The sequence below is a fragment of the Cavia porcellus genome, unplaced genomic scaffold (assembly GCF_034190915.1).
Source record: "Cavia porcellus strain 051 isolate PalLab524CR breed Dunkin Hartley unplaced genomic scaffold, mCavPor4.1 scaffold_10, whole genome shotgun sequence".
In the NCBI taxonomy this organism is placed as follows: Eukaryota; Metazoa; Chordata; class Mammalia; order Rodentia; family Caviidae; genus Cavia; species Cavia porcellus.
In genome coordinates, this window is record NW_026947493.1 from 80,124,313 (window position 1) to 80,138,285 (window position 13,973).

Genomic DNA, 13,973 nt, shown 5'->3' on the forward strand with positions numbered 1-13,973 from the left:
AGCAGAAAAACAAGAATAAAAAACGTAGGCAGTTCGTAATATATTGTTGCTGAATTATGAAGTACTTGATAATAACTTGCAATAGGTAGATGACAGAAGAAAAGTTCTTTCCCTCAATACATATTGGTTTTAGAGGACATAAAATAATGGAAAAGCAAACGCAAAATAGTGAATCTTTACTATGACAAAAAATAATGAAAGTGTAAGAGAGACCTATATAATAAGTTTTGTATTTAGGGTCAAAAAAAAATCTAATGGTGACTACATTCTAATGCTTATTAAGAGAATAAATAGGTTAAGGGGGAGAACTTTATTTAATCCTCTTACACAAGGCTATGAAAATACACAGGATTTGTGCTATATTTTTCACATGGGTAAGAAACCTGAGGGCCCAGACTGGCGGCATACAGCCGCAACCCCAGCATGTGCGAGGCTGAGGCAGGCCAAGACTTTGAGGCCAGCGTACATCAGCTAGCCAGACCCTATCTCACAAAAGAAAAAGGAAAAAGAAACCATAAAGCACACTAGTGCCTAAAGGTAAACCAGGAAAAATAAACTGACTTTTATTTTCCCCCACAAAAACCAGGCTTCGGGTATGGAATCACACTACCGACATTCAATAACCCGTCAATGCTGGCATACCCTTCCCGGCAAGTCTGAGAGCAACACAGTGAAGTGGAAAGGCCACAGGACTCAGACCAGGGCGCCACAGGGCTCAATCCCACTCTACGTGCTCCTGGTTAAATGCACTGGGACAAGTTAATTTATCTAAGTATCAGTTTGCTAGTCCGGAAAATGGGACTGATAAAACCTTTGACACAGCTGAGTACAGGCAATGTGCATATTGTACACAGCATGTAATACCCAGGTTTTAAATGCCAAAGTGTAAAAGCTCTTTTTATTGAATTTCTTAAAATAAAAGTTAAATGATCAATTACTTCAACCTATAAAAGTAATGAACTTCCAATATGAGGTCTAAAATTAATACACTGTCCTGTGTTTATTTGCAATTACTGCACTGCACATTACCTCCTTCCATTCTAAGCCAAGGGTTTTCTTTTTTAAAAAATTGTGAGAAAACACTACAAACTACCCTAGAGTGGGTTCCACTCTACCAACCAAGTAAGCAAACAAATCTCTCCAACTGAGCATCTCTGCTTCCTACAACTGAAGCACCTATATTAAAGTGGTACCTGACCGTCCTAAAACAGTGAGCACTCTGTGGTAAGTATTCCTAAAGACACCCCTCATGCCAGCAGAAGGGGTCGCACAGACATGGACCCAGAGGGAGGTACAGACATACAGTAATGCAAATGAAAGCATCTTAGTTTTAAAAAGAGATGGATACTGCAAAAATGCTTTTAAGATGCAAGTCTGATACCTGGGTATGAGCAACAAATGTACCCTCGGCTAGTTCCTAGAGGTAGTGTGTTAACGAAAACTGACGTGCAGTAAAGTCCAACAGCAAGGGGTTAGCCTTGGCAGGAACTCACTTGGCATTTCAAGAATGCTCAAGATACTATGAAGATGTTTTGAAGGTGCTAAATGAGATAAAATAATATTTCACCAAAGTTACAAGTGATCAGTTCAAATTTATACAGAAAATGATGAAACTAAGAAAGCAATTCAATTTATAACGGCATCACAAAGAATCCAATATGTAGCACAAATACAACCACGGAAGCCAAAGACTTTCAACAGTATACAAAGCAACGTAGTCTTGATGTAATCCCTATCAAAAGTCCAAAGATTATTTTTCACCAAAAAAAAAAAAAAATCCTTCCTAAAACTCATATAGAATCTCACAGAACTCTGAACAACCAAAATCATCTAGAATGATAAAAACAAAACTGAGTCTCACACTGTACAATTCTGAAACATATTACAAAGCTGCAGTAATCCAAAAAGTGAAGTACTGGAATAAAGACAAATATATGAACACAAAAAAAACAAAGTCTACAAACACACCCTGGTACGTATGGTGAAATGATGCTCACCAAGGGTGCCAAGATCACAGGAGGGAAGACAGTCTTCTCAGCCAGTGGCGCTGTGATCCACAGGAAGGCAGCTGGATGCATACCTTACACTCGGTACTGATGAAAGTCCTAAACACAAGACTCGCAACTATAAAGCTCTTTGAAAAAATAAGGACAAAGTCTCAGGACAGTGCATCTGTTGATGATTTCAGTACTGTAATAAACTTAAAAACGTCCGCTTAGAAAAGGAAACAATCAACAGCTTGAAAATGAAATCCACAGGAAGGAGAAGACCTGTACTGTAAACCATTGTCTGATAATGGATTTATACGCAAAAAGTTTATCAAGAACTCCAAATTGAACAAATTCTATTTTAAAATGGACACAGGACTTAAATAGACAAATCAACAAGTACAGCAGGCTCTGCAAAGCAACAGGATCCACATCTGTAAATCCCACCTACCTCAGATAAAAATACCCAGAGCAAAAAGTCTATATTAAGTATGTAGAGGTTTTTTCTTTGTGTTACTTTCCAACTAATAGAGTACAATGATTATTTACATTATATCAGGTATGTTAGTATCCCAGAAATGACAGAGAATACATGAAGATGTACACAGTATGAAAATACTCTTATCACTTTATACAAAGGTCTTGAGCATCTGAGTATGAAAATCCATACTCAAGGGGGATCCCAGAATCAATCCCCCCACAAATGAGGTGACTGGATATGCTTTTTCAAAAAAAAATATGGAAAAAAAAAGTCTATACAGAAAATAAGCCCTGAGAGTTTAAAACAGGCATGAAACTACTCTCAACTGGCTTTAAAAAATAAATATTTGAAGATCATGCAGGACCAAGAGATGGGGGTGGGGGACACACATGCGCACCAATCCCCACAAGGGATGGAAGCATCATGTGCTGCAAACGTGCACCACTGGTAACAAAAACAGAAGTTGGGAAAGAAAAGGATGGTGGCCCTCTAACTACTACAGGCCTTCCTTAATAAAACAATTAGAGCTGAAGTAATGAACAGTCAGACTGGTGGCACAAGCCTGTGATCTCAGCACTCAGGAGGATCCCCAGGGGCAGGGGACGGCCCAAGTCCAAGGCCAGCCTGAACCACAGAGCACGATCCTGTCCCCAAATCCAAAGCAAACAAACTAACAAATACAAAGCTTCTAAAATACTTCCTTCTGAAGCAGACAGCTGAACTCATTTCTCTCTAACACCGAGTCTGAACAGGCTTGACCAGCAGGGACGCAGGACACGTGGTGAGCTGCATCCTTCACAATGCAAGCTACGTGCCGAGCTGATTAACAAAGAGCAGGCCACTCCGGTACGGCCCTCTCCCGTTACCGGACTCCTCTTACCTAACGTTCTGCTTTCCACGGCTTCAGTCACCTTCAGTCAAACACAGTCCGAAAGGATTAATAGAAACATCCAGAAACAAAGTTTTGCATAATTTTATTACATTATCTCTACAGGGTGGGGTGTGGCTCACTGGTAAGCATACTTACTTAGCATGCATGAGACACCGGGCTCTATTCCAGCACTCCCCCAAAAACTTATTATAGTTGTTCCTCTTTATTATTAGGGTTTTTTCTTTTCTTTTCTTTCTTTAAATTTTGCTATGCAGCTTAGGCTGGTCTTGAACATAGGCCCTTCTGGCTGGCAGTGACCCTCCTATCTTAACCTCCCAAGTGCTGGGATTATAGGGATGCACCACCACAACTAATAACTATTAGTTATTGATGTTAGTCTCTGCACTTAATTTAAAAATCAGAGACACGCACATATATAGAAAAATAAAATAGGATTCAACAGTATCCACAGTTTCACTGGGTCTTGGAGCATATCCTCTGATGATGTGGAGCAGACTACTATACTATACTACTATACTACAAATCAGAATCATGAAGTCCAATAGGAAAGGGCCAACATGGTGAATTTCATGACATAAATCCTCATTTCCCAGCATTTGTGTAATTTTCTAAGAAATCAAGTGATTAGAACAACCCAACAGATCCCCAGTAACAGATGATCAGGGCAGCTGAGAACTCTTCCTGCCCAGTACACACTGCAGAGACACACAAGTGAGACGAGCGCCTTACCCTCGTCAAACTCGGCATCATCCTCCGTGTGCTGGGGGAAAGGGAAGCAATTGGTAATTTCAAGTCGATCTTCAACAACCAGGCCCAAAAGCACTCCTTGAACCACCTCAGTTCCTTGTCCTTCTTCTTGATAGTGTTTGATTATCTTTAATACCACCTATAAGAAAATACAGAAATGAGCTTAAAAAATCATACTACCTTATATTTCCTTAATTTCTAAGAAAAAGCAAGCCTTACCAGAGAGCCTGCAAAACCACAGAACTACATAACAAGGCTAAACAAATCTCTTACACTTCCTTTAATATGTAAATAACAAAGCTCATGTAAGATTCCTGGATACTTAATACTATTAATGCAGTAACTAACCCACTGCTAAAATCAAAGTAAATGAGAGATGACAGAAGTCATGTAAACCTAAATGTGGATCTTCAGACAAATGCTAGAATTTATTTCTAAAGAGCTATTTCCTACTTACAGGGAAAATTGTTAACTAGAATCCAGCATAGTTTCACCAAAACAAACCAGGTCCAAATACTTTATTTTCTTTTATAAAGAAAGCAGGGAGGAAAAGACTGCTAGTATATTGTAAAGCAAGTTACTGCAGTTCAAAGACAATGGTTTTCTTACTCTTTTCAACATCACTAAAGTGTTATATTCAGTTCCTTAAAATGACCAGAGAAAATTTACCAGTAACAGCACCTACCCAGTAGATGATCAAAGCACAAAGTCTGAGATACTTACAAACAGCACCTTCCAGACGGTAAAAGGTTATCAGGTACTAGAGGATTAATCTCACTTTGAAAGACAAACCTAAGGATCTCACGTTTTACTTTCAAGAAAGAAAATTTCAAACATAAGGCTAAATTCCTTGTAGCATTCAAGACTGTACAAAATAAAAACCTTTCTGTCTCCAATACTTATACTTACGATCTTGTCATTTTACTGTAATCTGATGATGACAGAATGCACTCAGGAAAACCTTTCCTATCAAAGTTAAACTGACTCATTTCAACACTTCAGGTCTTCCTACTTTCCTATATACATATTAAACTCCCGAATCTTTAATACAAAAAAATAAGGTAGAAAAATAACGTACTGGAAATGCTTTGCAAACTAAGGATCATTTAGATGTCAAAAGAAAGGAAAGAAATTTCCTGATCAGAAGTAACAAAGTGACACATGTATTTTTGTTACTAGACAGATAAACAAGAATTTGCCATACATACATATTTAAAATCTGTATACACCGTGGTGTCTTTACAGAAAGGACAGAAGCCACTGGCTGTCTCTCCTCTCCCTCTTTTTGTCTCCCCTCTTAAATGTTCTCAAAAAAATTAAAGAATCTTTTATTCAACATCACATCTTCAACACCTAACACACACAATGGTGTATAAAGAAACCAAAACTGTATTTTGTTCAAGGAATAAGCAAGAAAGATTTGTCAATCATTTGAACCAGAACAAGCACTTTACAGTGTCTTACATTGCCAGCAATGTCTCACTGCATCTTTCGATCATTCTAGGAAATCAGCGACATTACCTACTCTCTTTTACAGAAAGAAACAGAAATGACCTGGCATATAATCACTGCACCTGAGAAGCAAGATTTAACTTCTGAGTCCAAGACAGTTAAATGGCAACAACTAAGTAACTTCAGGCACTCCCAATGTGTTTATAACACAGCTGAAATGGGTACAATGCAGAAGTTCTAGCTACAGCTGCAGAGGACTTCAGCATGAAGCAGGAAACGTTCAGCTCGGGGCTTTAAGGTAAGGGATCAAGAGTCTGCTTGTGTGCTGGTCACTAACAGCTACACAGTATCATCAACACACCACCAGTAGTTCCACAAACGCAAGGCAGCTTTTCATCTCTAGCGACACTACATTGACAAGCCACAGGACAGGAGCATTGCCCTGAGCCCAAGGTGCAACCAGCCTTGGCTGTCTCTTAATCTCCCTCTTGCCAACCACACGCTTCTGTCCATAAAACATGAGAATGTATTTTTAATTACTTCTGTTTACTGGTGTTATGCTCCCCATTCTTGATTTATAAAAACAGATACATGGAAAGCTCAACAGTTCACCCACAGAAAAACACACTCCCGTAATACTCTGTTTACAACACATCACAAGTGATCTCACTCTCAGGAGCCTACATCATTTGTTCACAGCTTATCAAAATGATGTGAACTTTTTCATCAGGAAGGGTCCTCACAGGGGTACACGACAGTGCCATTTGGGGACCTGTAAAACACACTGATGCCTGAATGCCTTCCCTGAATTCAGTTACTGGCCAGGGCTGGATTCCTGTATTGGGTTGGGTGAGGACTTTGTGTTTCTGTTACCAGGTTCCCCAGAGATTCTAATACCCTACTTCACTCTTGCACTATGGCCCCCACTTCTTTTGTTTATGCTTTAGCACCTCAAGGGATTGCAATACACACTACTGATTAACACACAAGTTCTCTCTCTTCTGCTTTAGATTCCTTGTGTCACTAAAAAGTGAAGACATGAGAAATACAGACCCACATGCTTTACTTATAAAGGCAAAAACAACAGTCAATGTGAGGGAAGGTAACATAGCAATCTTCACTAGAAGCACTCAAGTTTTTTGTTTTGTTTTGTTTGGTACAGGGGATCGAACTCACAACCTCGGGCTTGTTAGGCAGGTGCTTATGCCACTAAGCTAAATCCCAGCCCCAAAGCACTCAAGTTTTATGTAGTACTGAAGTCTAGGATTTTAGGCTTGACCTTTAAAAAAGTTTTTTCTAAGAGGGAAAAAAGGCCAATTAAAACAATGGTACAAAATTTCAAAACAAGATTGCAGGAGAGTAACAATGGTTAGTGCATTGTGTACTGTTATCTTCAAAGTAGCTGCTCATATTACTAGATACTGTACTAGTGCTGACTAGGTTTCTCTGTTGTACAAAGTAGTGAGTAAAGGAGGATTTTCTACTGATTATGCTTCAAGACAGGAATAAACTCGCCTACAGATACCTCAAGTGCCAAATCCTACATTTTCTCAAACTCTCATGTGCTGGGTCTGAATGCTTAATCTGCATGGTAAGTGCTGTTCTCTGAATAGGTCAGTTGTCTATTGCACACTACTGAAGTTTTAGAAGTTTCAAGTTGATCAAAGAATCCCAACCTGCAAGACAGCAAACAGCTATCTCCTCTGCAGAAACTACCCTAAATGGAAGGCTTTTTTCCCATTGTTTATTACTCAGTACAAGCTATCTGAAAAAGCAAAGTTGAGGATTGTGCAATCTTTAAAGAATATAATGCCACTGTTTAAAGTGTTTGCTTTAAAAAAAATAAATAAAACCTAACTTTGCTCCAAAGTCTAAAAGTAACAAAGGATTTCACTTCTAAGACAATATTTTAAATAGTATACAGCATGTAAAACCTTCCATCCTTCCTAAAAGCAAGATGTAGCAGAATCTCTATGACCTCCCTATAAAACTCATATCAAAGCCACTGAATTCCAAAATGAAATTTAAATTTCATAAAAATACAAATTATGATTTTTGATGCATGATAGTAATTTCCTATCCATATGATGTCTTCAGAAAACAAGCCTTCTGCATGGAATCACCATCTTCCTCACCAGGCTGCTGGTACAACCAGTTTCTTTCAGTGACTCATTGATTCCTCGATTTAGATCCCCTTCCCGAGGCCCAAGGAATATGAAACTAAAGCAAACCCATGAAGTCTTCCCTTTCCTGGGTCCTTGTTTTTAGAACGTCAGGTATACTGCTCACTCTCCCACAACATTTCTGATACATGTTGTGTGGGGTTTCCACACCAAACAATTCTTCCATTACCCGAACACCACCTCAGTGTCTTAGAATTTAATTCAATTTTCACACTATCTACCTGAAGATATTGGCAGATCCCAGAAGTAAAGGCTCGGTCCCCCAAGACTGTCCCCACTTCAGATGCCACCAGCTATAACACAAGGGTTTCCACAACATGCTCCAGAGTTGGACGATTGCTAGAATGGCTCACAGAAGGCAGGGAGCTGAGTTACCAGCAAGGGACGCTATACAAAGGACCCAGATAAACACGAAGAAACGCACAGCCTGGGGAACCTCCTCCTGCCACCCTGATGGAATCTGAGGGGCCCAAGCCCAAGGCTCTGGTGTCCAGCGCCATCCCACTCGCCTCACTAGGTAATGAAGAGGTCTCACAGACAACAGAAGACACGCCTGTCACTTAAGAAATTACAAGAGTTTTAGACCGCGGTCATAAGAACTGGAAGATAAAAAACACCCCACATTATGCCAGAAGACCCTAAATATGCTTAAAAAACCAAAAGCTCTTTAAAAAAAAAAAAAAATCACAGAGGATCCCAACCCAAAAAAGCTTTTCTATAATATTTCTGTATCAGAAATTCAAATTGAGAAATGTTCAAACTTTCTCCTAAAAATGCTAAGCACATACTAACACAAAAATAATTAGAATTCAAAAACAACATTTTTGTAAAAATATACATTTCCCAAAAAAAAGGTAATCAGAATAGATCCCACTGTTTAGCATTTTTTTCAGGATCATTTTAATGTTTTGTTTAATAAAAGGGATATGGGTTATCTTATCTACTTTGGCGTTTCACCTTTCATGGTAACACAGCATAGGGCATGTCAAAACTATTTTCGGAGTGGGGGAGTGACACCTGTTGAAAATACAAAGGCCTATAATACCCTGAAGTTACGATGTTCACAGTGTGTTAAGAAGCCCCGTCATACGTGTGGTGTCACAAGTCTGGACATGAGAATGGTGTGGAGGGCCTAAGCCTTTCTTTAAGAATTGGTACCAGCTACTGACATATAATAAACACATTCTTTTTTTTAATTCAAAAGACATCAGATAAAAAAGAGAAAGACTTTAAATGCAGCAATCCTATGATTTGCTCTTTGGAATTCCAAATAATTGAACAAGTTTAACTTCCTTTTCTGTGAGTACTATCTTGGTCTCAGATGCGCTGTTGGGAGCGTTAGTAAAACACCGGCTGAATAAAAGCAGTTACACTCCAAAGGGAAAGGGAAAGGGAAAGGGAAAGGGAAAGGGAAAAACCCACAAACTCTAAGCCAAAGCACCTGCTGACTCTAAATTCCTGTTAACATGGTTTCTCTTCAGTTCTATTCACGGGACAGGATCCACACATTCATTCCCAGATAACGTGCATATGCACACACCATCCAAATCAAAGAGGAGACTTTTAGAGACAGAGGCTGGTTTTCAACATGCAGCAACACCTGTTCGGGAGGACCTAACAAACCTGCACCAGTTGTAAGTCAATATAACAACAACTAACTCGACTTGCTGCAAACCTATCACAATAAACCTCCTCCAGGAAAAGCAGGAAGTCGGGTTTCCTCCTACTGTCCCTGCACAAGACATAGAAAAGGACTGACTGATGAAACAGAGGTATGAGTAGTTTTAAACTTAAAACGTTACATCTATTCCCCCGCTCACACGGAGGACTGAACCAAAGGCATTCACACACACGAACAGGAATCCTCCAGCCCCAGACCCCCGAAGCACTGCATTCCCAGCAGGCCCCGCTGCTCCCCACTCATCTATCCTTTTTAACTTGCCTTTATAAAGCTGCACTCATGGGACAGTGGAGGGTACAACCTGTATGGCAGGGCTAGAGTAAACAAACACTGAACTACTTGCTCATTCCTTTAGAAACTGCACAGATTAAAAAAAAAAAACTTTACCACAAAAACTAATTTAAAAATTAAATGCAACTAGTAGAGGTAGTCAAAGTATTATTTTAGATATGATTCTATTAAGTATCACTACACTGGTTAGAGGAAGGAGCTATTAGCTAACACAGGTGTGGAAACAGCCTCTAACAGTGCTCTCCTAGTCATCAGTGTGAAGATTCATTCCAACCGTCCATACAATTTTACTAGAAAGGGAAAAATTATTTAAAGACACAGAAAACACAAACCCAGGGATCACACACTTCAAATACCACAACAGCAGCAAACTGCTGCAAGTTTCTAAGCACAAGCTCAATCCTGCACTCATTTCTCAGTGCTCGCCACCCATAACCCACAGGGTGAGGAGCACCGACCTTAACCGGCACAGTCCCTTCCCAGCTCCACAAACTCACGTCCAGGTCTGCACATCACTTCAGTTAAGTTTTAGTTTGTGCCACAGACACATCCCAAAACGCAGCAGTCTCAACCGCCAGGACCTCCACACTGGCCGCCACACCCTCGGGGTTCTCTGCCACCTTGCCTCTCCGCTCCTGGATGACAGCACAGCCCTCTGTTGGGCTCGGCCCAATACACCCCTAGTTCCAGCTCCATTTTAAACAGCGCATTTTTAACAGCAGTAAAGGTGAATTTATTTCAACCACACACACATCACAGAGCGCAAGCTCTCTGTGACACCGCTAAAACAGTAAATTAGCCAGCCAGTGATGACGACCAGCCCTTCTCAGACCCATCTTCCACCTGCTGTCCAGGACACAGGAGTTCTGGACTCCTTACCTCCTTGGTTACTTGCCTCTCCCTGCCTCTAGATAAATGAGGCGATAAATCAGACACCAGCTACCTGACAGCACCGTGTAAAGACTAAAACTAAAACCCACAGCCCCCAGCACACAGTGCCCAGTGAGTCCTCACTGAAAGCTGGGACTTTATCATGGGACTAGGATTAGTACAACACACATCATCTATTCTTATGCACTCGGCAGTCCTCCGTCCCCCAGGCCATCAAACAGTATCCCCTAAGTGACTGCAGCAAGTGCTCCTGGCACATATACCTGTCTCTCCATATTCACAGTCCATTCCTCACAGGCTTTTTTTTTCAGCCTAATAAGATATAAAGTATCATTTTTAAAAACCAACTACATGGCACCAAGCTTGTCAATTAGCTGGACCTAGAGCTATTTCTTATAACAATCAATACAAAGAAGTTTCAGGGCAAGAATTTTAATTCAACTGATATGTATAATTCAACTGATTTGCTCAAAACAGTCACTATTATTTGTGTGTATACAGTTTTCCTTTAAAATACCATTATCCTAAAAATAAAGGGAAAAGATCCATTCCAAAAGTTGCTGAAAAGTCTGCAACAGGAAAGCAAAGACCAAGCTGCACCCATCCGCGCTGGCCAGTTAAAGGTGAGGCCAGGCAGGACCCCGTTCCTAGCTGGCCTTCCTCCAGCTCCACAGCTTCTGGGAGGTAAGGCCCACGGCCTGAACTCTCACATCAGTCACCATCACGGAACAGCTATTACAGGAGGAGAACCTCCTTCTCAAAGAAAGTGTAATGCCACCAAAGCTCCCCTCAGCATATTCTGCAAAGTCAATATCTAGACTTTCATTTAATTCTGGCTTCTTTCACTAACTGATCTGTGAACTTGGCAGTTTTCTTATTTGGTTAAGCCTAGATCAATTTTTCTAACACTGAACAAAGAAGGTAGTTATTGCCAAAATGTAAATTCAAAAAGCAGAAAGCTGCATTGGTCTTAAATTTAACACATTTTATGGCTCAAGTGGGATCAGGGTTCCATTTCATAACTGGCTGAGTCAAATAATAAGTGGGATTTAAATCACTGCTGTTAAGTTTTGATGTAAAAGAAATTTAAGTAACTTCAATGGCAGGGGGCATTTTTTCCCTTGACACATATGGGATTACTTATAATACTCCAATACACTTAATCAATATCACCTCTATAATAATTTCAGCCTGAAAGGACAGATTTCATTATTATTCTCTCGCATCTAATGCTCACTGATGGTCCGACCAATAACTGTTGAAGGGAAAGGAATTTCAAGAAATTCTACCCTCACATTTTTGTCATCATGAAAATCAGTCACAAGAAAGTACAATGATACAATCGAACATACCATCATAATTTAATGTTAACTGTCAAGGATGTTTAATGTAGATACTGCTACCTTATCAGTGATATATACATATATGAATAAATATATTACATATGTGCACATGTGTACATATCCTACAACTTCTCCTAAACCCTGATAAAAAGGCTTAGCCGGAGTAAACTGTACTTCCTCTCTCACATAAAACAAAACAACCCAGAAATGTTACACTCCACTTCTTTATACATTCTAATTGTACTATATTCAGAACACTGACCAGTGCTTACGCTGAAAACCTTCACACAATTTGCCGACACCTCTGTTACCACTTGTTTCTGGCCCCTTAACAGGAAACAGTACTTGCTAAAACAGTTCCAGGAGAAATAACAGAAAAAAATTGGAAAAAAATAACAAAAAAAAAGTAGAAAAGGTACTACTTGTGGCTGGGATGTCATGACAACATGACATTCTTCTCACTAACTCTTCTTGTCTTTTGAGTGGTGCACCAAGAGCGTGCATTATCCAGTGTGATAGTCTGGTCTAATTAACTGCCTGAACAGATTCAAAGAGTTTCTGTCTTCCACCATAAAAAGTGTGCTATAAAAAAATCCATAAGGTGACTGATTATTCATCTTTCTGTTCAAGAAGTCCTTCAAATTGAAAAAGATCATTTATTTCTGCAAAAAATGTAAAATGAGGATTTTCTTCTCTCCAAAAGGAAAATACTTTGGGTTTAGTATTTTTTTAAAGCCTATCAGAAAACCAAATTTGAAAATACTGTTTACGAGCCTTCACTGGAAAGTTAAAAACAAAGGTAAAGAAGACCTTAAGTATCAGATAATAAAGTCTGACTTTATTTCACATGTATCAGTCATTTCCCAAAAGCTTTTCAGTTTGAGGATTACAGCTGTCCTCTAAGAAAGTTTACTCAGGGACACACAGTCTATGACCACCAGGTAAAAACGGAGCCTGTGAGACTACCTGAGGCATCTGCAACGGCTGAAGGAGAGCTACAAATGCAGAGCACTGACGACAATTTACAAGCCCAAGAACCTAGGTAAGCGATCTTGGGAGAGCCTAAGGGAGAGTCTTGGGAGAGTATCACTAGGGAATAGGATTTATTCACTGAAATAAATCCTTGCAATGAGCATACTAACTGCATAATTAAATTAATTTTAAAAACAATTTAATATTCTTAAGAAATCCTAGCATTCAATTTGCAATGGTGCCAAGAAACAGCACTCACATAGTGTGTAGGTGGAGACTGAGACTATGGAAAAGCAGCTTGGCAGTGGGCTAAAAATGCATAAAACATGCAGAACGTTTAACTCAGTGACTTCAGCTCTATGTATTAAAGCAGGATGAACACTACAAAGATAAACTCCCAACCTTAATGGCACTGCTCACCCATGTTATAAGCTTTAAAGCTAATTTTTCTGTGGTTTCTCCAAAATTTTCTTATAATGGGTGTATTAGATGTTCTTTAGAAAATATATTTTAAGGCAGGCATGGTGGCACATGCTTGTAATTTCAGCACTTGGAAGGGTGAGGCAGAAGCATTCCTTTGAGCTCAAGGCCAACCCGGGTTACAGAAGCAAACTCAAGGCCAGCCTGCACTAGTGAGACCCTGTCTCAAAGAAAAGAAAAAAGAAAAAATATATATACATGTACATAGATAGACAGATAGATAGATAGATAGATAGATAGATACAAGCACATTCACAATGTATCATCAGTAATCCTTTACCATTTATATCAAATGAAACTAGTTGGGAACAGAGACAAGAGACAGTATAGAAAGCATAAAAAGAAAAAAATCTCACACAATTATCAGGATACAATCAACACTTCTGCCGCACAGGGACTATTTACTATTTGGGAAGAAAATAAAATCTTAAACGTTTATGCTAAAACACAGCCGATGTTCAGACTCAAAGGGTTAAAAAAGATCAGATTATGACTAATACTGAGTTATCCTACTTTCTGAGTCCAATTTTTTTGCTTGTATGCATGGGCTGGGTACCAATGTTAACAAAAAC

The 13,973-nt window shown here is 39.5% G+C and overlaps 1 protein-coding gene across 2 annotated transcripts in view; it reads right to left on the bottom strand.

Moving 5' to 3' along the window:
• The window catches only part of Eif3h (eukaryotic translation initiation factor 3 subunit H), an 83,414-nt gene that overhangs the window by 61,305 nt on the left and 8,136 nt on the right, over window positions 1-13,973 (bottom strand). Inside the window, exon 2 of one of the 2 annotated variants that reach the window (XM_003479836.5) lies at window positions 4,091-4,247. The exons of the other annotated variant lie outside the window; for it this stretch is intronic. Coding sequence (XP_003479884.1) covers window positions 4,091-4,247 — 157 coding nt within the window. The remainder of the gene's footprint in view (window positions 1-4,090; window positions 4,248-13,973) is intronic. 2 annotated transcript variants of the gene reach the window in all.